This window comes from Canis aureus, chromosome 7 (assembly GCF_053574225.1).
Source record: "Canis aureus isolate CA01 chromosome 7, VMU_Caureus_v.1.0, whole genome shotgun sequence".
Classification (NCBI taxonomy): Eukaryota; Metazoa; Chordata; class Mammalia; order Carnivora; family Canidae; genus Canis; species Canis aureus.
Genome location: NC_135617.1, coordinates 59964467 through 59987940, shown reverse-complemented (window position 1 = coordinate 59987940; position 23474 = coordinate 59964467). Strand labels below are relative to the sequence as shown.

The following is a 23474-nucleotide window of genomic DNA, read 5'->3' as shown; positions in this document are numbered from 1 at the left end:
GTTCTCCGGATGCCACTGAAAGTCGTGTCACCCACGCAGCTCCTACACTCCTGAGCAGAGCGACACAGACTAACTAACCTGACCAGGGGGAGGGAGCTGGGGCTGGGGCGGGGATAAGGGTGGGGGTGGGGTGGGGAAGCCACTCGAAGCTTCCTTCTGCTTCCTTTTTTTTTTTTTTTTTTTTTTTTTTTTTTTTAAAGATTTTATTTATTTATTCATGACAGTCACAGAGAGAGAGAGAGAGGCAGAGACACAGGCAGAGGGAGAAGCAGGCTCCATGCACCGGGAGCCCGACGTGGGACTCGATCCCGGGTCTCCAGGATCGCGCCCTGGGCCAAAGGCAGGCGCCAAACCGCTGCGCCACCCAGGGATCCCTTCCTTCTGCTTCCTATTCCATCGTCCAGCAGTCCTCATCTCCTGGAGATGGTTTCTCTTGTGTGACTTCAGGCAGTATGTCCCACTGTGACCCAGTCGTCTTGGGTCCCTTTTGGGCTGGCTAGCTCAAGGTAGGGGGAAACACGCCCTAGAGCCAGGCTGGAACTCTTCTCACCCCGTGGTGTGGGAAGAAGGAGGTTGGCTTGCTAAGGGACCCTGCGGGCCGCCAGCCTGGGGAGCAATGCAGAAATGCTTCCCCCGAGGGGCACTGTGTCCCCCCCCCCCGCCGAGATCTAGGCGGGGTGGGGCTGGAAGTGACCAGAGGCATTCACCTCAGTATTTCCGCCGCCTCAAAGAGCATCCCCTGAGGGGTCAAATGAGTTGTCAGGTTCATTTGCATTCAGCCTCCGGATAATTTGCTTATTGTTCCCAAGCAATAGCCCTCCCTCCAGGGGCCGTAGGTTCAGAGGGGGACCAGGAGGGATCCGGCCCCCACCCGGGGGTTAGAGAGGAGGCCGGAGCTGTGCGCCCCCGCCCCGCGGGGCTTGCGGCCAGAACCCCGCCCCGCCCCCCCGGGCACCATCTGCTTCCTCCCGGCGTCCTCAAAAGTCAGCACACGTGCTCGCCCCTCTCGGGAAGGCCACCTGGGGGAAGGGGCGAAGCGAAGGCGGCTGGAGCGCGGGGTCCCCCAGCCCCGTCCCCCTCTGGGGTCACGGGCACCTCTTCTCCCGTCGGAGCCCGGCCTCGCCTGCCGCCGGCCTCCCGAAGCGCTCCTCGCCGCGGAACGGCGCGGGGCGGGACCGAGCAGGTCGAGCGCGGGGCGGGCGCCCGCGGAGCCGGTCGCAACCCCTCTCCCGCCCGCGGCCGAGACCGGTCCGACCCGGCGCGGGCTGCGAGCTCGGGCCGCGGCCTCAGCCTCGAGGGGAGGAGGCCGCCCGGAACCGGACGCCTGCCAGCCCGGGGATTTTCGTCCCCCAACTGCAACCCCGGCAGGTGCGCGGGGAGCGGAGGCGGGCCGCTGGGCGGTGGGGCGGAGTCTGCGCGGTGCCCGAGCGCCCCGCGGGCCGGGTCGCGAGACGCGGGGTTAGGGCCCTAGTTGGGCGGCCGGAGGGGGGTGCAATACCCGCGGTCGGGATCTGCCGTTCCCCACCGAGGGGGATGCGCTTCCGGGACTTTGAAGGCCACCCTCCCCCACCCCCGCCCCCGCTGCGCCACCCCAGCCTTCTGCAGAATGCCCCCAGGCTCGCAGACCTGCCCTGAGCAAGGCTAGGGGGAGAGGTCTGAGAAGTTAGGGCTGGGAAGACCAAGCCCAGAGGTAGTCGACCTCAAATCTTGAACTCTGACTCTCGTTCTCACCCTCAAGGACATACCCACTAAGAAAATGAGGGAAGTGAGATGAGTCTGGTTATGGAGGGCTGGATCTCGTCTTTATTTTAAATATTGAGGTTTTGTTCATCATATTTTTTTGTGCTAACTTTGATTTTTTTAAAAATATCGCAGTAAAATATTATGTATCATGACTCCTGAATTTTTTGCCACTCCCTTAAAATGTGCTCCTCAGGAGAGCGCCTCATTGGCCTGTCCGCAGTCCCAGCCCTGCCAAAAAGCCATGGACACAGTAATGCAACTGAGAACGCACAATCATGAGACAGGTGCTGGCGACAAACAGCCAAGCCAAGCAAACACAGAACAAACACAGATGGACATAAGCTGGGAAAAGTGAAACGTACGTGAGGTGGTGGGGCAGGCCTGAGGCCTAGAACAGGGAGTCTCCTGTAGCATGGGGGATGGGGTAGGAGGAGGTGCAGCTGGATCAGCCCTTTTTACCCTATTCCTGTGCTAAGGACCTGAGGGAGAAAGAAGACTGGGCAGAGGGTGGCAGGACTGGCTGAGCCCGGCCAGACTCCCCACCTGTGATTGTGAGTCGAGGCCTTGAGGCTGTCCAGCAGAGGGCCCTGGCACCCAGCAACCCTCTCTGGTCAGGAAAGGGCTCTGAAGGGGCGTGGATGCTGGCTGGGGGCCCAGGCAGAGTGAATGCCAGATGGGCTTCTCTCCAGCAATAACAGTCCTGGCTGTTGCCATCGGCTGAGCAGGCCAGGCCTCAGTGGGGGGTGGGGGAGAGGAAACAGCCTTCCCCTGTCTGGCCTGGGACCCTCACCACTTCCCTCCAGTTTCTTTCCACTTCCAGCCCCCTCTGCACACAACTACAGCCTCTGGTCACCAGCCTGGCCAGGCCTGGCAATCTCTCTGACCACTAAGGCCTGCCACCCCCACAGGCCCAAAGATGGGAAATGAAGGTAGGGAGAGAGACAGGGTACAAGGGAGAGGGGAGAGGAGGGCTGGGAGAGGAAGACAGAGAGACTGGACAAACACAGGATGGGAATGGGGGTGGGAAGACCCAGACATGAAGCTGTCCTCAAGTCATGGGGCAGTGCCTAAGAAAATACCACCCATTCCCCCTTCCTGCCCTCTGTTTGGTTAAGGCTGAGGGATGATGGTGTGTCATGTCTCTGTGGGAAGAGCGGGAAGGCTGAGAACACCCCTTCTGGAGTAGCTTGGGGACAATTCATGGATCCTAAATAGAAAAGCTACTTTTCCCTTCAGGGTCCAGTCTGTTCCCTGGCAAGAAGATGCGACTTTGCCTCATCTTCATAATGGTAGTACCCCTAATTGTGTTTTGTTTAAAATGATTTTATTTATTTATTCATGAGAGATAGAGTGAGAGAGACAGAGAAACAGGCAGAGGGAGAAGCAGGCTCCCCCAAGGAGCCCCATGTGGGTCTCAATACTGGATCCTGGATCCAGGGATCATGCCCTGAGTGGAAGGCAGAAGCTCAACCGCTGAGCCACCAGGCGTCCCATATCCCTAATTGTTAATTGGCATCCATAGCTTCTCCCTAGGGACAGGTCTGTTGGGTGGTGGGAGCGGGGGTGCGCTGGATTGGACCTTCCTCCTTCACCCCTCTCCAGCCCTCGGATTGTCCTCCAGCACTGAAAGCTGCTCAAGGGGCTCTGATTTTTCCCTCCCCCTAATTTACTGGCCAGAGAAAAGGAAGGGAATCACTCCCCCTCCGTTGGATGTGCAAGAAGGGCTGACCACCCCAAGGCATGCCCACCCCCTTCCTCCTCAGCCCGTAGAGGATGTGGGGCTCAGCAAGGCTTGGCCTCTGCCTCGGAGTATCAGGACAATAGGATTCATTCAGGATATAAGGCTGTTTGGGGCTTCTTCTCTTCTTCTTCTTCTCCGGCTGTTCCTTAGCTTTTCCAAAGTTACGGATTTAGAAAGAGTGAATCCTGAGGGGCCTCCAGACCTGTGCCTCTACCCCGTCCACCCGTCCCAGACACACATCCCCCGCCCCCAAGTCCCAGTTGAGGGTGGGGGGTTGTTTGTGCGCGGGTGTGCGGGTCTGTGTGTGCTGGAGGCGGGAAAACTCACGACTCAGGTCACTGATTATACGGATTATACCGAGGGGTCCCTCGGCTTGAGGGTTGGGGGAGCAGAGAAGAGGTGCGAGGAGCAGAAGGTGGCAGTGAAAAGGGAGCGGGCGCTAGAAAGGAAGAAGGTGCAGCTTTGGAAAACGTGGCGTGGGTGGAGGGAGCTGGGAGAGTGACACCGGAGTATCTGGGAGGGACTGTGGACATATGGACGGGAGGGCGTCCTGACCAGTCTGAGCAGAAGGTCTGCTGCCGAGAGAGCCCGGAGACGAGTTCTGGAGGGGTTTCCGGAGCCCTGCGCGGAGGGGACGAGGGCCGCCAGTGGGCCCGCCCCTCCAAGCCCCGGGTGCTCGTTAACCGAGCAGGGCTTGGCGCGGCAGCGCGCAGGGGTCCCGGCTTCAGAAATAACGCGAGGCGTGGGGGGGGGGGCGGACGCCGCGGCCCGCGGAGAGGGGGGCTCGCATCCGGAGCTGCGCGGGCCCGGGGTGGGGGGGCAGCTGGGGCGGGGCGCGGGCGGCGTGGGCGGGGGGGGAAGCGGACGCGGGCGGTGGGGGGGGGAGCGGGCTGCGGACGCCGGCCGGGGCGGGCCCAGCGGAGGGCGGGTTTGAATGGGCTTCGGCGGGCGCGGGAAGCTGCCGAGTGGGCGCGCGGATCTGGGCGCGGGAGGACGCCTTCCCAGCAGGTGCTGCCCGGGCCGGGGGCCGGGGGCCGGGGCCGGGGGCCGGGGGTCGGGAGGCGCGGGCGCGGGCGCGGGCTTGGAGGGCGCCCCTTCCCGCCGCCAGGAGGGCGGGGAGGTCGGGCCTGCGGCTGGGCGGCGCGCACAGGGAGCGCCGCATGGGGGCCCCGCTGCCCCCGCGCCGAGCGTGCGGAGCCGCGCTGCACGTGGCGCGCCGGGCCCGGGGCGCGTGGGGACTCTGCGGAAATCGCGACCCGAGCGGGGCGTGGGCGGCCTGGCTCCCGGGCCCGAAACCGGCTGTCGCCGCGCTGACCTCCGCGAGGGGCGGGCGAGTAGATGGGTAATCTCCGTGTCGCAGCGGAGGGGCCGCGCCGGGGACTGCGCAGGGCGGGGGGACTGGGGACGAGGGCGCGCGGCTCGGAGGTGAAGCCGGCGGCCCTTTCACCTCCGCCTGGGTTTTGGCCGAACTCGTGGTGCTGGCCTCCCCTTCTGGGCGCATCCTCATTTACTCCCAGAGGAGACCCTACCTTAACCCAGAAGCCCTGGTTTCCTTCCCGAGGGAGAGCAGTGGTGGGTCCAGCCTGCTCTCAGCCTTGCCCTTCACTCTTCTCGGGGCCGCCCCTTGCCCTTTCCTCTCGGTAGGTTCCCATTTGTCCTCCTGCCTGTTGAGCTGTCAGTGTCAGGATGTGTATGTAATTTGGGGGGGGGGGTTACCTTACACCTGAAGCTCTTGTCAGGCTGCAGATGACCTCATCCTCCACCTTATTTTTTGCCTCATCTCCCAGTTACGGGGCTAGCTGAGAAGCAGCATTTAGACCTACCTTCCCACCCCCAAAGGTGGTTAGAATAAGCTGCACATTGAGTTGGAATTCCAGCGCACCCATTCGGTAGCCCTGTGATCTTAGACAAGTGACTCAACATCTCTGAACCTCAGCTGTCAGCCCTGCCGGTCTGTTCAATGGAGACAATTTAGTACTAGCTTATGAGCTGTTGTGAGGGCAAGAGGGACTATCTGCAGATAGTGGCTGGCCCCACATGCAATCCCAGGGAGTAGAGAATTTGATGCTACCCCCAAGGTGTGTCTAGAAGCTCGGATGCATGGGAGGTGCTGGGGGCCTGGAGGTGAGGAGGTGCTGGATCTGATGGTTATTTTCAGGGCTGCATCCTGGCAGGCCAGGGCATACCTTGAGGGGCACCAGATGCTCTGAGCTGATGGTGCCAAATCCCTGGTTGCTGCCGGGCAAAGGCAGGCAAGGACAAAATACCTGAGCGGCCGGCTGAAAGTCAGGATATGGGCAGAGGGAGCCCCCTGCCCCCAGTTGAACTGTGCTCAGGACTGAGGCGGGGACTGCTGCAGCCAGAATAGAACGTGGGAGTATAGCTGGGGGAGAGGGCAGAAATGAATACTTTCTTGAGCCTAAGGCAGATTTTACTAAGGAAGGGAAGATACTTTAGTCTCTCCACCCCAGCTCCCATCTGGGTTGAAGCAATACCAGTTCTTTCACTGCCAGGAATCTTGCCTGTGGAGGTGGGGGGGTGGGGGTGGAGCACGGGATGTGCTGAGGTGTGAAGCTGGGAGTTCCCCTTCCCTGCTACCTAATAGAATATCTGAGTCCTGAGCCTTCCTTGCCTATCCCCCACTGCCCCCCATCCTGCACCCCACCGAGGTAGAGCCCTCTTGCTCCCATCCTTCTTGAAAACAGAAAAACTCATTCACCACCAGCCCCCAGTGCCTAGAACAGAGATCCTCAGTAAATAGTTTTTGAAAAGATGAATGGAAGAAGCCCTCTGCCTCCATCTGGAGGTGTGTAGTTGTGCTCCTCCTGTCCCCTGCCTTGCAACCCAAGTGTGGGCTGGCGGGCGGGGGAGGGTGCTGAGGGAGGACTTTGGAGAGTCTGGAATTTACCCAGGGAGGGGTTGAGAGGAATTATGGGGAGGAGTAGAAAAGGCCACTGAGGGTGTTGGAGGGCCCTGATGTATCGCCCCGTCTCAGGCTGGGACCTGGAGCAATGGTTGTACCTGTGACTTGCCCTGCCTCCTCAGCTCCCCTGCTGAGACTGCTGGGTCTCTTATCTCCCGTTTTTTTTTTTTTTTTTTTTCTTTTTTAAGATTTTATCTATTTATTTGAGAGAGCAGTGAGCTCTCAAGTACTAGGGCACAAGCAGTGGGGAGTGGCAGGCAGAAGAAGCAGGGACCCCCCCCTCCAAGCGGGCTGATCCCAGGACCCCAGAATCAGGACCCCAAGGCAGACACTTAACTGACTGAGTCATCTAGGCACCCCTATCTCCCGGTTTTTATCTTCTGATTGTGCGCGTGCAAAAGAGGCTTCTCCGAATGGGGCCGATCCCTCCCACTGCAAGGCCCGCGGGATTCTCTCCCCAGACGACGCCCTGTACCACTTTCTTCATTCCGCGCCCTTACCCAGGGGGAGCCCATGGACAAGGCTTGCTGCCAGAGCCTCAGCTAGGACCACCTCCCAGAGACTGCCCAGGCCCCCTCTGCTCGGACCCTTCTGCTGGCAAGTCTGGGCATCCGGTGAGTATTGGCCCAGGCCCAGGCCCAGGTGGGTGGGGAAACCAGTGCTCACCCCAAACAGCAGACCTGGCTTCAGAGCTAGACCCGCACGTGGGGGATGCGCCAGCACACGCCTGCCTGGCTTTCCATGCTATCCAAAGGGAAGGCTGTTTCATCTGGTGCCAGGATGCCTCCCCAGCACGAGCGGGAAGCAGGAGGGGGATACTGAGCAGGGAGGCTGGGAGCTTTAGGTCAGGCCTGGCCTGTGCCTCTGCTCCTCCAGTCTTCTCTCCAAGTCTGTTCACAGAAAGGGGAAGAGGACAGGGGCCTGGGAGTGAGTCAGAGAGGAACCAAGGGGGGATGGGGTGACCCTGGGGCCAGGGCTGGAGATTAGGGGGAGGGGCATGCTTAGTTATGGGAAGGACTGTGTCCCCACATCATGGTTAAGTGTTTTCCTAGAAAACTGGCCAGGAACTAGGAAATCCCTGGGCAGTGACTGGAAAGGTAGGTTAAAATGCCACAGGGAGGCTGGAATCTGGGGTGCCTCCAGGAGGGGACAGGCTCCCTAGAGCCCCACTCTTGGCATGAGTGCGGAGGCCCCCCCAGAGGGTGTGGAGGTCAGACTCGCAGAGAGGGACCTGGGTGGCGGCAGGCGGGGAGGTTGAGGGACATCTCTGGCTTCAGTCCTCTTCCCTGTGGTTCTGCTGCTGCTGCTGCTGCTGCTGCTGCTGCTGAGAATCTGTTTGTTTTGTGCCCTCCCTCCTCCCCTCCCCTCGCCCTCTTAGCTCTGACTCCTGTTTTTCCTCCTCCTGTCCCTCCTTCCCTCCTATTATCGTTTCAGTCCCTGACCTCTCTCATCCTCTTCTTTTCCTTCTCTGCCAGTCTTTCCCTCCCTGGCTCATACTTCCTCCTCCTCCTCCTCTCCTGCTCGCCACTCTCTTGTTTCCCAGCTTACAAACTGCTTCGGCGGCCAGATAAAAATAGCGGTGGCCAGGCTGGGAGCCAGGTAGAGCCGGAGCAGCCAGGGGGCCCAAGAGCACTGGCCACAGGGGTCAGATCGAGCAGTCAGTCCTACAGGGCAGGGCCAGGAGGGGGTCCTTTTGGACTCTTCAGCTTGCCCAATCTGTGTGCCCTGCCTGCCGCCTGCCCCTACAAGAGCCTAAAGAGGCCTATGGGGAAGCAGGGCCAAGACGTGGCCTCTCACTGCTTCTGCCCCCAGCCAGCGCCAGAAGGAGGGAGCTCTCAACCGGGCAAGACCGAGAACGCTGTCACCATGACAACCAGTCACCAGCCTCAGGACAGGTAGGGGGGAGGTGGGGGGGGGAGGGGGATCCTGGGCAGCAGATCCAGGGGAGCGGAAATGGGTCTCCAAGGGGCTGGGTGCGGTGTCCTTTGGAATTTGGGGTTTCCACTGCTGACTGGCCTCCCAGAAAAGTAGCTATGAGTCAGGTCTGCCTAATGGGCGGGGGCCCTGTGTACCTTAACAGGGGTGCCTGTGGGGAGGGCCAGGATGGGTGGGCGGTGGCAGCCCTGCCCTGGCCTCTCAGTGTTTCCACTGTTGCTCTCCAGCCAGCTAGCAGCTTCCAGCTCCTCCCATCACTCTGGGGAAATATTTGGCGGCACCCCTCGTTCCAGAGCACATCTGGCAAAACTGCCCTCTCCGTCAGGCCTGGCCTCGAGCCTCTGCCTCAGATCACCCTGGCCCACCCTGGTCCTTGAGCTGACCTTCCTCTCACTCCGCCGCCCCCGGAGCCTATAAGTTAGACCCACTACCATGATTGTGCATATGTGTTTGGCGGCGGGAGAGGCCCTGACTCCGTGTAAGCCCTCCAAGGAGTCTGGGACCCAAGTTGATGATGAAGCCATGCCTGTGGTCCAAAATCCAACCCCATCCCCTCACTGACCCTGCCCATCCAGTTCCCCTGTGCCAGAAGTCCAGATTTAGGCCACTTCTGGCTGTGTGACCTCAGGCACTTAGTTTAGTCATGCTGGGACCATTTCCCTGCCTGTGAAATCCAGGTGGGGTTTGTTTGGACGGGAGGGAATTTTAGGAGACAAAGTGAGTATAGGCCGTAGCTTGGTTCCCTCCCTGTCTCCTCCATTTCCCGGCTGCCCAGCCTGTCAGAGCCTGGCCTCCCCTCCCCACAGCAGTTCTGTCGACCCTCTCCCATCTCTATACACCTTGGTGCCCTCACCCAGCCCTACTCTGACCATCTGTTCTGGGCAGCCTTGGCCAGGAGTTTCTCCCTTCATTCTGGGCCTCTGGATCAAGCTCTTAGCTGTGTTCCTCAAAGTTGAGAGTTGGGGTGGGGGTGGGAGCTGTAGTTGCAGTGGTTCAGGCCTCCCTGCTTGAAAGGCCAGGCCGCTTGAAAGGCCAGGCCGGCCAGGCCTGTTTCTTCCTTGCCTCAGGCTTTGTCCCTGCCAGTCTGAAGAAAGCAAGCATTGGCTGCCCGGAGGCTATGGTGGACACATCTGGAGACCAGGGGGGTGGGGAGGAAGGGCCCATCCCAGACAGGCCCTGAGGTGCAGGACTGGGGGCAATGCCCCTACTGGCTGAGGTGGCACTTATTTACTCTCTGTGGCCCACATGACGTCTGATGGCCCCATACCTCCTGACCTATGCTACGCAGTGTGACCTACAAAGCTAGTTTTGTCTGGGCCGGCGTTAAAAACAGCTCTCTCACTTCCCAGCCACCCCGAGTCACCCCACCCTTCTGTCCCACCAGGTCCAGAATGGTCTGGGAGTTTCTTGACCTCAAAATCCTCTTTGGGGAGCCACATAGTCCCTGCCCAGACGGCATAATCACTTCCATCCTGCCCGGTGGGGGTGGAAGACACTTGCTGTTTGCTTTCTTGCTCACCCGCCTACCCCCAGCCTTTAGCAGGATTTCCCAAACCACCTCCGGATGTGTGGGTCACACTGGTTCCCAAGCCTGCAGGGTCCCCCGAGTCTTCGGGGCTGAGAACCAAGGTCCTGTTGGCCAGGCCTTTCAGTCCTGTGTTCCTGGTCCCCTGCCCCCTGTGGACTTGTCCGTGCCCTGGCCCCTATCCCAGGACGCTTCCCTTTCCATATATACCCATCGGAGAACTGGGGCCCATGGACATAAACACAGATGCCTGTGCCCTGGGACACCTGGAGAGCCCACAAGTTGGGGAGCCAGAGGAGCTTAATTTAGGTTTGATCTGGGAAGGAGGGTGGGACAGAGGGTCACTTGGCCCCTCTTCCCTCTCCCATCCTCAGGTACAAAGCTGTCTGGCTTATCTTCTTCATGCTGGGTCTGGGGACGCTGCTCCCATGGAATTTTTTCATGACAGCCACCCAGGTGAGACTTAGGGGGGACTGGGCTCCCAAGGGCCATGTCCCCAGGGTACACAGGGCCTGGATGTGTACTTGGGAGCACCGGGAGAGAAGTCTCAAGGCTTCTGTTTGCAATCCCACAGTATTTCACAAACCGCCTGGACGAGTCCCAGAATATGTCCTTGGTCACTGCTGAGCTGAGCAAGGACACCCAGCCCTCAGCCACCCCCACAGCGCCCTCCCCAGAGCGGAACTCTCTCAGCGCCATCTTCAATAATGTCATGACCTTATGTGCCATGCTACCCCTGCTGGTCTTCACCTGCCTTAACTCTTTCCTGCATCAGAGGTGAGCGCCCAGGCCCCTGGCCTGACCCCTCGCTCTCCCTGGGCTGAGCCGCCCCCCACCCACACCTCACCGCCCCTCCCTCTGCTGCCTCGGCCTCCCGGCCTCTCTTGGCAGGATCCCCCAGTCCGTTCGGATCCTGGGCAGCCTGATAGCCATCCTGTTGGTGTTCCTGATCACTGCTATCCTGGTGAAGGTGCAACTGGATGCTGTGCTCTTCTTCATCATCACCATGGTCAAGATCGTTCTCATTAACTGTGAGCAGGGCTGGGAGGAGACCTGGGCCAGAGATCTTCCCACATCGCCCCCCCACCCCTTCTTTCAGACCCACAGTCAGCCAGGAAAGGAGCCCATTCCTCCCCGTGGTGGAAATGGATGCTGCAGATGGTCAGGGCTCAAGAGGCCTGAGCAGACAGGGGCCCGGGCCAGGAGTCAGGGCAGAGAGGGCCATCTGATGGCAAGACTCCCTGGACCTGTTTTCCCACGGGCCCCCAAGCCACCCCCAGTGGAAGCAAGTCCCACTTTGCTCCCTCTCTCCTGCTGATGCCCACCTTGTGCCACCAGCATTCGGTGCCATCCTGCAGGGCAGCCTGTTTGGTCTGGCTGGCCTCCTGCCCACCAGCTACACTGCCCCCATCATGAGTGGCCAGGGCCTGGCAGGCTTCTTCGCCTCCGCGGCCATGATCTGCGCCATCGCCAGTAAGTAATGCAGCCTGTGTGCCTGCTGTGCCTGCCGGCTGGGGGCGGGCGGGCAGGGGGCGATGCCAGTCTCTGACCTCTGACCGCCGGTCCACACAGGTGGCTCAGAGCTATCAGAAAGTGCCTTCGGCTATTTTATCACAGCCTGTGGGGTTATTGTTTTGACCATCATCTGTTACCTGGTCCTGCCCCGACTGGTAAGCAAATGGAGAAAGCCGGATGTGGGGTGGAGGGTCTCTGGCTCCAGACCACTGGTGTTTTGAGAACCCAAACGAGGTCTGGAGCTTCCACCTCTGAATCCACCTCCCCTGTGTTCTGCACTTGGTAGGAGTTCTACCGCTACTACCAGCAGTTCAAGTTCGAAGGGCCTGGGGAGCAGGAGACCAAGTTGGACCTCATTAATAAAGGTCAGACTTGGGGCGCCTGGGTGGCTCAGTGGTGGAGCGGCTGCCTTCGGCTCGGAGCCTGATCCCGGGGTCCTGGGATTGGGTGTCACTTTAGGCTCCCCATGGGGAGTCGGCTTCTCCCTCTGCTTGTGTGTCTGCCTCTCTCTCTCTGTGTCTCAGGAATAAATACGTTAAATCTTTAAAAAAAAAAAAAAAAGATAAAGGTCAGACTAGGCCTGCAGAAGCTGGGGTGGAGGGTGGCCTGCCCAGCAGGGGGCAGCATGCACACAGGGCACAAGAATGAACGTGCCAAATTTGCTGGTAGCCAGAAGCCTGAGGGACTGGGGGCTGTGATGAGAACAATAGAAAACAAAGGCTGGAGAAAATGAAATGGGAGATTCTGGATGCCCTTGAATGTCTGAGTGGCATGGGAAGCAATTTCAGATCCTTATAATAGGGCGTGAAGCTCTTGGGAGAGGTGAGGGCTCCTGGGACTTGTGCTGTGGGATTTGCAGATCTGGGCTGGCTGTTAGGGTATGGCTGTGCCCCGGGTCAGGGTGGTTCACCCCCAACTAGCCCCAGCTCTTTCAGGGAATGTTGGCGTGGCCTCCTGTTGTTCTGACCTACCCACAACTTGATGCTTCCACAACCTGTCATCCCCCACCCTCCAGGAGAGGAGCCAGTGGCAAACAAAGAGGAATCCAGAGTTCCAGCCCCCAACTCTCAGCCCACCCAGCAAAGCCACTCTATCCGAGCCATCCTCAGAAATGTACGTGGGGCACGGTGTTCTGCTCTCTGCCCCTTACCCTCTTTTTCTCCTACTTGTGCCCCTCCCAACCCGTGTACTGTCCATCTGCTCCCTTTCCTACCCGAGACCTCTCCTGGATTCTCCTGTGTGTGTGTCTGTCTGTTGGGGGTGGGGATTCTGGGCTTTTTAATGCACAGCTGCCATGAAGACACGGTCCTGGATCCTTTTCTCCAGATCTTAGTCCCGGCTCTCTCCGTCTGCTTCATCTTCACGGTCACCATTGGAGTGTTTCCCGCCGTAACCGCTGAGGTCCAGTCCACCATTGCGGGCAACAGTGCCTGGGGTGAGGACACTGTGGGTTCCCAGGATGGGGACAGACCAGTGCTAGACCGGGTTTGGGGGTGGGGGAAGAGGGAACTTGGGCTTCTATCTCCCTAACTCAACTCTCCTGGCCCATTTGCCCTTCCCTGGGCTGGAAAGCATCTTCTCCATTTTATAGCTGGGGAAACAGTCCAGGCATCCTCCAACAGGAGGGTTGGTTAGTGTCGCTAAATCTGTCTCTCTGGCCCTAATAACCACCCCCCAAATCTGCTCTTCTTCCAGGAAAGTACTTCATTCCTGTGTCTTGTTTCTTGACTTTCAATGTCTTTGACTGGCTGGGCCGTAGCCTCACAGCTATATTTACATGGGTAAGTGGGGGATGGGGGCACCCAGCCCCCGTGAGAGGGTCGAGTTCAGCCTGAGAACCCCAGAAAGGAAATCAGAAAGTATGGTGGTAAGGGGACCATGATTTATTCAAAACAAGACAAAATCTACGTATAGTTAAATTGTACAAGTCTTACATGTACAGCTTAATGTCCACACACACTTGCATAGACACACACACAGGTGCGTGCACATCCCTATATAATCATCACCCAGGTTGAGATACAGAACATTTCTAGCACTCCAGAAGGCTGGAGGAGGCTCCCTCACAGTCAGTATGTCCTAGGGGTAACCAGATTCAGTTCCCATTGTGAGGGGCCCCAGTGGAGGAGGACAGGGCAGCCCAGGCTGATACACCCCCTGGCTCTCCGTAGCCTGGGAAGGACAGCCACTGGCTGCCAAGCCTGGTGCTTGCCCGGATGTTGTTCGTGCCTCTGCTGCTGCTGTGCAATGTCCAGCCCCGCCGCCACCTGGCTGTGGTCTTTGAGCACGACGCCTGGTTCATCATCTTCATGGCCGCCTTCGCCTTCTCCAATGGCTACCTCGCCAGTCTCTGCATGTGCTTCGGGCCCAAGTGAGTGGAGACCTGGGTGGCACTAGGCAGGGTCTAGAGCTCCAGTGGTGGGCGCCCAGTGGAAGGAGAGACTCCCCGATCCTGCAGGGGCATGGAGGTGAAGGAGTCGTGGTGGAGAATGGGGCACCCAGACTCCTAGATGGAGATGCAGGAAGACGGGCGACAGCCCTGGGGACATAGTCCCCCGGGAGGGAAACCCCCAGATCGGGTGGGGGTGGGTGGGGAAGTAGGATGGCTGTCAGCAAAATTCTGTGCTCGGCTGTCGGCCCATCACAGATGCTCCAGGTGGGGCCGGGGTAGGGGCCATTCTAAGGAAGCCTTGCCCTCCCGCCTTTAGGAAAGTGAAGCCAGCCGAGGCAGAGACAGCTGGAGCCATCATGGCCTTCTTTCTGTCTCTGGGCCTGGCACTGGGAGCTGTCTTCTCCTTCCTGTGCCGGTCAATTGTGTGACCATGGATGGATAGAAGGACTGCACTGACCACCTGCTCCTGCCCCCTTTCTTCTTCAGGGATGGGCTAGGGTGGTCTGAGGTTTTCTCTTTTAGCCAGCTTCTGCTTTCTCACGGCCTGTTCTGGGCCCAGGTGTCCAGGCCCTGAGGAGGGAGCCTCTATGGATGGACAGTGGGGACATTGTGGGCCTGAGGGTCAGAATCAAGGGGGAGGGCATGTGGGCTCTGCATCTGCTCAACCCCCCAACCCCCTTGGCTCTGAAGGATCCCTGCTTGAGCAGGGCAGCAGAAGCTTCTGGGCTCAGAGAGAAAGAGTGTGTGTATGTGTGTGTGTGTCTGTCTGTCTGTCTGTTCATCTGCGTATATATACCAGGGGTGGCTAGGGGCCAGGACTGTTTGTCTAAGGTCCGATCTGATATTTCCACCCCGCCTTCTCCCCATGTACCTCCTGCCCCCACATCTCCATGTCCCTCTCCTGCTCCCCCTTGCCTTGTTCCTACCAATCACACAACCTGTACAGTTGCCATTTTACTGCCCTTTTTTATATTCAACAGAAACCAGGTGCCTTTGGAGGCTCTCTGATAAAATAAATCTTTTTTTTTTTCTCCGCGGCTCCTTGTGTCCTCCAGCCACAGCTCCACACCCTCGAGATCGAGGGCATCGGGATGGCAGCCTGAATCTGGGGGATGAGCATGACCCAGCTGAGCCTCCGCCAGCCCTGGGCCTGGGTCCAAAGATGGGGGGTGGGGGCAGTTAGTCCTCTTAGCCTCAGAGGGGCTGCAGTGCCCCCTGCTGGGGCCACAGAGGAGGGACAGGCCTGGAGCCAGGACGCCCAGACCGCTGGCTGAGCCTGATAAAAGGCCATTTTTCTTTGCTGCTCTATTCCTTATTTCACAGGACTGGGGGTAGAGCCCCATCTTTCTTTTGTCTTCACTGCCACCTCCTCCACCTGTCGTCACCCCTCACCCCTCAGCCTCAGGGATAAACCTACAAAAGCTGGTCTGCCCTCCTCCCCCCAGTCCCCTTCCCTGGCTGCACTCCCACACCTCCAGGGTTGTCCCCTGCCTGGTATTCACAGCGCCCATGTGTCCTTGCATTGGAACTGGGCCCTCCCCTTTCCTTCTTCAGCTCACCTAGGGAGGGGTGGGATGGTGTGGGACTCTCAGAGTGGCTCTGGAGGGAGCCGTACCAAAGACTATACTTTCAGGGATCATTTCTATAGTTTGGAGGGAGCCATACCACTGGACCCCCCCTTCTTAAAAAATTGACTCTTCCTGAAAGTGGGACCAGAGTGCTGGCCAGAGTGGACACACACACACACACACACACACACACATACATACTGACCCTGGCTACAGCCCAGACGGCTCACTAATCCCTGACCAGCAGATAGCTACAAATTGGCACCTCTGTCAGGGCTTTTGTTTCTCAGTTTAATTTAATTGAAGGTTTCAGGCCTCATTAAGGGCTCTTAGCACATTTTTAAGGCTACTTGAAGAGCTCTGAAGTTCTCAGGGGGGAGTTAAATTATCATTATATGGAGAACTGGAGTCTGTGTACTGCAGGGGTACCTGTCAAACCAAGGTATATACCTGAGGTCGGTGGAAAAATGAGGTACTCCTTTCCTGTCGGATTCAAAAGCAGGGTTCCCTGAAGTTCCAGTGTTTGCAGTGCCCTTTGGCAACGAGGCTGAAACAAACCTGTGCTCTTTGTCTTCTCTCCCTCAGCCCTTCTTAACTTTCCTGTGCTACCCCAACCTGAGAGTCGTGTTTTTTTTTTTTTTTTTTTTTTTTAAGATTTTCTGAGGCAGAGGCAGACATAGGCAGACGGAGAAGCAGGCTCCCTGCAGGGAGTCTGGTGCAGGACTCGATCCCAGGACCCCAGGATCACACCCCGAACCAAGGGCAGATGATCAACCACTGAGCCACCCACGCATCCCCAACCTGAGAGTCCTACTGGGCTCCTTGGCACCAAGATCCCTTCAGGGACCCTGTGTCTTCCCTGGGTCCCTCCACTGCCTTCTGCTCTTTCAGGACTCCAGCCCAGATGCCCTCAGTCCATCCCACACATGGCCACAGAATAATCCAGAACCAAACTTAGTGTTACATTGGTCTCTCTCCAGAGTATTCCAAGCATTTCCTGATCTCCCACCACTGCCAGCAAGGACAGCTAGTTTATGCAATTCCTTCCCCTTCTGCACCTCAGATTTGATAGCTTTGTGACCTAAGTTTTATCATGCTCGTAACTGTACTCCAGCTACTTAAACAGAACTCCTGTTTTGCAAGATAAGGTCTACATTTTTTAAAAAATTTTTTTAAAGATTTTATTTATTCGGGCAGCCCGGGTGGCTCAGCGGTTTAGTTGCCTTCAGCCCAGGGCCCGATGCTGGGGTTCTGGGATCGAGTCCCACATCAGGCTCCCTGCATGGAGCTTGCTTCTCCCTCTGTGTCTCTGCCTCTGTGTGTGTGTGTATGTGTGTCTCTCGTGAATAAATAAAATTAAGAATATATATTTTATTTATCCAAAAGAGACACAAAGAGAGAGGCAGAGACATAGGCAGAGAGAGGAGAAGCAGGCTCCATACAGGGAGCCTGACATGGGACTCAATCCCAGGACCCTGGGATCACACCCTGAGCCAAAGGCAGAGATGCTCAACCACTGAGCCACCCAGGTGTCCCTAGGGTCTATATTCTACTCCTGTTTGTGCTCTTTCAGCTGCAAGTGCTTTTCCTAGCTCCTAGAGATACTCGGGAAATGTTTCCTTCCTTTTTGCCTCCCAGAGGTACTAAAAACATCCCCCCTCTCCACACAGTCTTCACATACCTGGCCCCAGCTGTGTGGTGGCACTCTTCCTTGCTGGTGCTCAAGGGATAGAAATGGGTGTTAAGTAGATTTCTCCCGACCCCAGCAATGATTTAAGGAGAGGGAAACCGGTTATTACATCACTTTTTTTAAAATTTATTTATTCATGAGAGACACAGAGAGAGGCAGAGACACAGGCAGAGGGAGAGGCAGGCTCCATGCAGGGAGCCTGATGTGGGACTCGATACCAGGACCCCAGGATCACGCCCTGGGCTGAAGGTGGTGCTAAACTGCTGAGCCACCTGGGTTGCCCACATTACTTCTTTTCTGTACTCAAAAGATTTTTTTGTTAATTTACAGATTTTATTTTTATTCATTCATGAGAGAGGCAGAAACCTAGGCAGAGGAAGAAGCAGATTCCCTATGGGGAGCCCAATGTGGGACTCCATCCCAGCACCCCCAGGACCCTGGATCACAACTTGAGCCAAAGGCAGATGCTCAACCACTGAACCACCCAGATCCCCCTGTACTCAAGTAGATGTTGAAGAAAATTACTAATTTTTCCAAAGGGGAAAAAAAAAGTTTTCTAATGCAAATGCTAAAATTATGCAGTCTCACACCCTTTTCTATTCTCCCAACCTCAAGTCTTCACCTGAAGACAGGAAAGGTGGGGGCGAGAAAACATAGCCCCCAGTTCTCCTGCCCACCCAACTGCAGTGATGGCTCCAGACACAGGTGCTCTGAAGGCAACACCACGGATAGGAGGCAGGCCTCCACTGTCAGGCCTCAGCACTTTGTCCCTAGCACTTGCTTCCTGTAAGGTGTGGGAGGGCTGAGCATGACAATCAGCCTCAGGTTCACCATGACCTGACCTGGCCATCACCTGCCTTCCGTGTGACATTGTTTAAAACATCAGTCTGTATGCTGGCCTCCCTAGGGTGGTTGGCACTGCAACACACACGTTTCCTTGTGTTTGCTCTTACATGGTGAATTGATGGGGCTTTAAACTTGTGAAAGGCTAAGAGCCCCAGTAAAATCAGCAGTCCTCCTTAAAAAATAGAAGTCAAGCCTCTGGTATAACTGATGAACTGGACTATATATCTTATTTGAGGTGAATATGGAAAGAGCACAGTGAGGGCAGGTATAACAGGTGAGGGGCTTGAAGGGGAAACTCCATTCATGGGGAAGACAAATAGTTGGAATGTGAAACTGGGATGATGATTCACAATGGTTATGAGCCGAGAACTGCAGAATCACTTTACAAAGAGATAGCGGAGCTTTCTGCCTGAAACCGGAGCCTGGACATGAAGAGTGGCAGTTGGAGGGAAGTCAGCCAGCCTGTAGATCTGACACAGGCCAGGCGGTTTCTAGGGCAAGTTGTGGACATGGCGCCTCCCCAACCCATCCCACCAATGGCACTGTCCTAGCTGGGCTCTAGCTGCTGTGTGGGTCCCCTGCAAGAGAGGAGGTGCTCACTCAGACCTCCCCATAGCCTTGGCAGTCCTGGCGCTCCCTGTCAATGAGCCAGTCGGCATTCTGGCCCCAGACTGCTGGGCAAGTGAGTCAGCAAGACCCCACAAATTGGGGTGGGGATGCCTTCTGGGCCTGTTGATGGGGTGGATGCTGTTTCAGAGCCTAGGATTCCATCTTGGGCCTTCCAGATACCAGCCGTGTGACCCCCGACGAGTCCCATCCTCTGGGCTCAGATCCTTGTTCCTTTTTTTTTTTTTAAGATTTTATTTATTTATTTATTCATGAGAGACACTCAGAGGGAGAAGCAGGCTCTATGCAAGGAGCCCGACGTGGGACTCGATTCCCCGTCTCCAGGATCACACCCTGGGCCAAAGGCGGCGCTAAACCGCTGGGTGACTTCTTCAAACAGGGTGACTTAGATGTATGGACTTACTAAGGTGATTTAGGGAGTCCGCGGGAGAGCCTGGATGCAGGACTGCCCTGGAGACACAAGGCACCAAGAGGCCATTAGGATGAGCCGAGGCTTGCGCTCCCGTCCGCATCCACGCGGCTCGCCGCTGCTCTTCCCGCGTCCAGTCCCCGGAGCCCGCCAGAACCAAACCTCGATTCCCCCCAGCCCAGCCCTTCCCGGTGCGAGCCGCCTGTGGGTGCCCGCGCAGCGCGGCCCAGGTGAGGGCTGCAGGGCGGGGCTGGGCGGAGCAGCGGGAGGCGGAGTCCGCTCGGCCGGGGGAGGGGGGGGGTACGACACGTCGCGGTCCCCGTGCCGCCCGGCGCTTAGGAGACCGGATTGGGCCTCTTGAGACCGGCTCCGCTTAAGCCCGGGTGACCTTGAAGGAAACCTCTGCCGTCCCGGAGCCACTCCTCCGTAAAGCAGGGATGGGCACACCTGCACGGCCTACCCCTGGGGCTGTGAAACTCCGGACCCAGTAGTGAACAGCAGCTCTTGCTTTCACCTGCCACCCTGCTCACGTCTCACGCATCTGGGGGTCTGCCGCCGTCCAGGAACCCTATGCGGTGCTGGCTGTTGCTATGCCCATGCGCGGGGGGGAGGGCGGGGCCTGGGTGTCTCAGTGGTTGAGGGTCTGCCTTCAGCTCAGGTCGTGATCCTGGGGTCCCGGGGTCCTGGGATCGAGTCCCACGTCAGGCTCCCTGCATGGAGCCTGCTTCTCCCTCTGCCTGTCTCTGCCTCTCTCTGTGTGTCTCTCATGAATAAATAAATAAAATCTTTAAAAAACAAAACCAAAAAACAACGGAAGCTAGCAGTGTTAAAGGATGGAAAAATATTTTATAGACCACAAGGCACCAGGTAAATACAAGGCTCTGCCTCTCTCTCTTTCTCTTACTATCAGATAGGCAGAGAGACAGACAGACACAGAGAGATGAGAGAATTCCCAGACAGTAAAGGGGGTGGAGACACAAAGCCTCTTGTGATGGTGTGGCACTGTAATGCAAGCCTGGTATACCTTCCTCCCCTGCCTTCAAAATATTCCAGACAGTTCTCTCTCTCTCTTTATTAAGATTTTATTTATTTATCCATGAGAGACACACAGAGAGAGGCAGAGACCCAGGCAGAGGGAGAAGCAGGCTCCATGCAGGGAGCTCGACGTGGGACAGGACTCGATCGCAGGTCTCCAGGATCAGGCCCTGGGCTGAAGGCGGCGCTAAACCGCTGAGCCACCCGGGGATCCCATGACAGTTCTTTTCACATACCCAAGGATCCCAAGCTTCCCAGGATCTGGAACTCCCATGTAATCCTCCCCAGATGAAAGGAGCAAAGTCCTTCCTGATGTCTAACTAACCCGAGTCCCTCCGGATTCTTAGGCATCGGCACCCAGTGCCATGACATCCCACCACCACATCCCTTATCTGGGTGCAGGTGGGCCATGCGGGCACTGGGCCCAGAAATCCAGCCAGGTGAGAACTGTACATTAGGGTGTGACTTGTCCCTGGGGCGTGTCAGGTGACCAGCAGAATGGCTAAGTAGGTCAGGGTTGTTTGTGGTAGAACCCCGCCCCCCCTTCCCTGCCTGCCATCGACTCAGCTGAACTGATTTAGGGTTACGTTTTACCTTCTTAGTCAAAGGGACCCAGTAGCAAGGAACAACACCAAGACAGCGAGGGATGCCTGGTGGGCATCATGACGGGACAACAGACAATTTGGAGCTGAGTTGACAAGGCAGGACTCCGTCACGCCCCCTTAGGTCACTGATACTATGCCCACAGAGAGTCAAGACACACTCATAGGTGTATTAATAGAGTAGGTACCAAAGATGCCCTGTTTACAATTTCCAAATGGCTTAGATCCTAACTCTGGCCTTTACACTATACTCCCCTGAGAAATTTTGTTCTTGTCCATGACTTCAGCCATCAGCTCTGTCCAGGAGGACATTCTTTCATGCCCCATAACATGCCTAAAACCGATTCTTGACCCAGAGAACCCAGAGAGGTTCTCCCCTCCTTCAGCCCCCACATTTCATCATTCTACCCTAAAAAAGGAGAACACCATGCCTCTTGCCTACCCCTGTGTGATCTCCCCACTTTTCGCCTCTGCCTTCTCCAAGTTATGTCCTATGGAGTCCAACTGTTTGTGTGTGTGTGTGTGTGTGTGTTTCTTTGAGCAACACAATTAATTGGCTTGACTTAATAGATTTAACGTATTTTTTTATTTTTTTAATAAAATCTTTTATTTTTTTTCTCCTGTTAATCTGTCTCATGCCAATTTTTTAAAGATTTTATTTATTCATGAGAAACAGAGAGAGAGGTAGAGACACAGGCAGAGGGAGCAGGCTCCATCCAGGCAGCCCTACTCAGGATCAGGCTCCGGACTGAAGGTGGCGCTAAACCGCCAAGCCACCCGGGCTGCCCAAATAAATAAAATCTTAAAAAAAAAAAAAAAAAAAAAAAAAGACACAAAAAACAATTCTAGGGATAAAAAAGGACATACTTTAGATGGAATAGAGGTTGGAAAGATAGTCAAAGGGAAGAGTATGCAATAATAAAGCTTTAAGAAAAGCTTTATATTTATATATTTATATTTATATATTTATTTATATCAGAAAAATTATTTTTTAAAAGATTTTATTTATTTATTCATGAGACACACACACAGAGAGAGAGAGAGGGAGAGTGAGTCAGAGACCCAGGCAGAGGGAGAAGCAGGCTCCACGCAGGGAGCCTGATGTGGGACTCCATCCGGGGTCTCCAGGATCAGGCCCTGGGCTAAACCGCTGAGCCACCCGGGCTGCCCTATCAGAAAAATTATTAAACAAAATTTACTCAAGCAGAGGTAGAAAACCTGAATAGTCCTATATCATTAAAAAAAAAAAAGAACAAAAAACGAGGGGTGCCTCGCTGGCTCAGTTGGTGGAGCGTGCAACTCTTGATCTTGGGGTTATAAGTTGAGGTCCTATGTCGGGTGTAGAGATACTTAAAAATAAAATTTTAGAGGTGCCTGAGTGGCTCAGTTAGTTGGGTGTCTGCCTTTGGTTTGGGTTGTGATCTCAGGGTCCTGGGATCCAGCCCTGCATCAGATGGCTCCCCATGGGAAATCTGCTTTTCCCTCTGCCTCTCTCTGTGTCTCTCATGAATAAATAAACAAAATCTCTTTTTAAAAAGGCTTCAAGGGATCCCTGGGTGGCGCAGCGGTTTGGCGCCTGCCTTTGGCTCAGGGTGTGGTCCTGGAGACCTGGGATCGAATCCCACATCGGGCTCCCGGTGCATGGAGCCTGCTTCTCCCTCTGCCTGTGTCTCTGCCTCTCTCTCTCTGTGTGTGACTATCATAAATAAATAAAAATTTATAAAAAAAATAAAATAAAAAGGCAAGAGAGTATGTATTCTAGATTGTGCAAGCTACATGGTCTCTGCCACACTAACAAGTCTGCCATTACAGCCTAAAAGCAGCCAAAGACAACATATAAACAAATAAGAGTAGTTATATTTCAGTACAGCTTTATTTAAAAAATTTTTTTAAAAAGATTTTATTTATTTATTCATGAGAGACAGAGAGAGAGAGAGGCAGAGACACAGGCAGAGGGAGAAGCAGGCTCCATGCAGGGAGCCCAACGTGGGACTCAATCCTGGGTCTCCAGGATCAGGCCTTGGGGGCGCTAAGCCGCTGAGCCACCTGGACTGCCCTCAGTAAAGCTTTATGAGCATAAATTCAAAAAGTTTTTTTTTAAGATTTTATTTATTTATTCATAGAGACACACACACAGAGAGAGAGAGAGAGAGAGAGAGAGAGGCAGAGACACAGGCAGAGGGAGAAACAGGCTCCATGCAGGGAGCCCGACGTGGGACTCGATCCCGGGTCTCCAGGATCACGCCCCAGGCTGCATGTGGCGCTAAACCGCTGCGCCACTTGGGCTGCCCTCAAAAAGTTTTTTTTGAAGATTTTACTTACTCATTTGACAAAGAGAGAGAGCACACAAAAGCACATAAGCAGGGGGAGTGGCAGGAGGAGAGACTGGGGGGGTGGGGGTAACAGGCTCCCCACTGAGCAGAGAGCCCAACATGGGGCTAGATCCCAGGACCCCTGGGGTCGCGACCAGAGTGGAAGGCTGATGACCAACCAACTGAGCCACCCAGGTGTCCTCACAAATTCAAATTTCGTGTACTTTTCACATGCTAAAATATTATCTTTCTTTTGACTTGTTCAACAATTTAAAAAATGTATAAAACACTCTTCCCCATGAGCCTTATAAAAACAAGCGACAGACCCACCAGCTGCAGGCCAGTTTGTCAGTTCTTGCTTCATCTGGCTACCCTCCAACAACAGAAGGTTGGGCTGGGTCTTTGAGACCTGGTCAGGAACAGAGTATCTTGGGAACAGTAAGCATTGCATGTGCTGCAGGGAATAGGATTCTGGAGCTCTAGGAGGTTTTTTTTTTTTTTTTTTTTTTTAATTTTTTAAAAATTTATGATAGGTACACAGTGAGAGAGAGAGAGAGAGGCAGAGACACAGGCAGAGGGAGAAGCAGGCTCCATGCACCAGGAGCCCGACG

The 23474-nt window shown here is 55.9% G+C and overlaps 1 protein-coding gene across 7 annotated transcripts; it reads left to right on the top strand.

Annotated features, from left to right (window-relative positions):
• Positions 1-1218: 1218 nt before the first annotated feature.
• Positions 1219-14805, top strand: SLC29A1 (solute carrier family 29 member 1 (Augustine blood group)). Of its 7 annotated transcripts, none has more exons than XM_077903857.1 (14): positions 1219-1368; positions 6912-7021; positions 8220-8302; positions 10242-10323; positions 10442-10644; positions 10759-10898; positions 11206-11340; positions 11440-11537; positions 11669-11747; positions 12398-12495; positions 12709-12817; positions 13078-13163; positions 13554-13753; positions 14091-14805. In XM_077903857.1, the coding sequence occupies exons 3-14, from the start codon at positions 8274-8276 to the stop codon at positions 14200-14202; spliced, it is 1371 nt and encodes a 456-aa protein (XP_077759983.1). In that variant the 5' UTR covers positions 1219-1368; positions 6912-7021; positions 8220-8273; the 3' UTR covers positions 14203-14805. The 7 variants fall into 7 exon arrangements, with proteins under 7 accessions (XP_077759983.1, XP_077759980.1, XP_077759985.1 ...); XM_077903854.1 differs by lacking the exon at positions 1219-1368 and adding an exon at positions 2407-2672; XM_077903859.1 differs by lacking the exon at positions 1219-1368 and adding an exon at positions 3014-3032.
• Positions 14806-23474: the final 8669 nt, after the last annotated feature.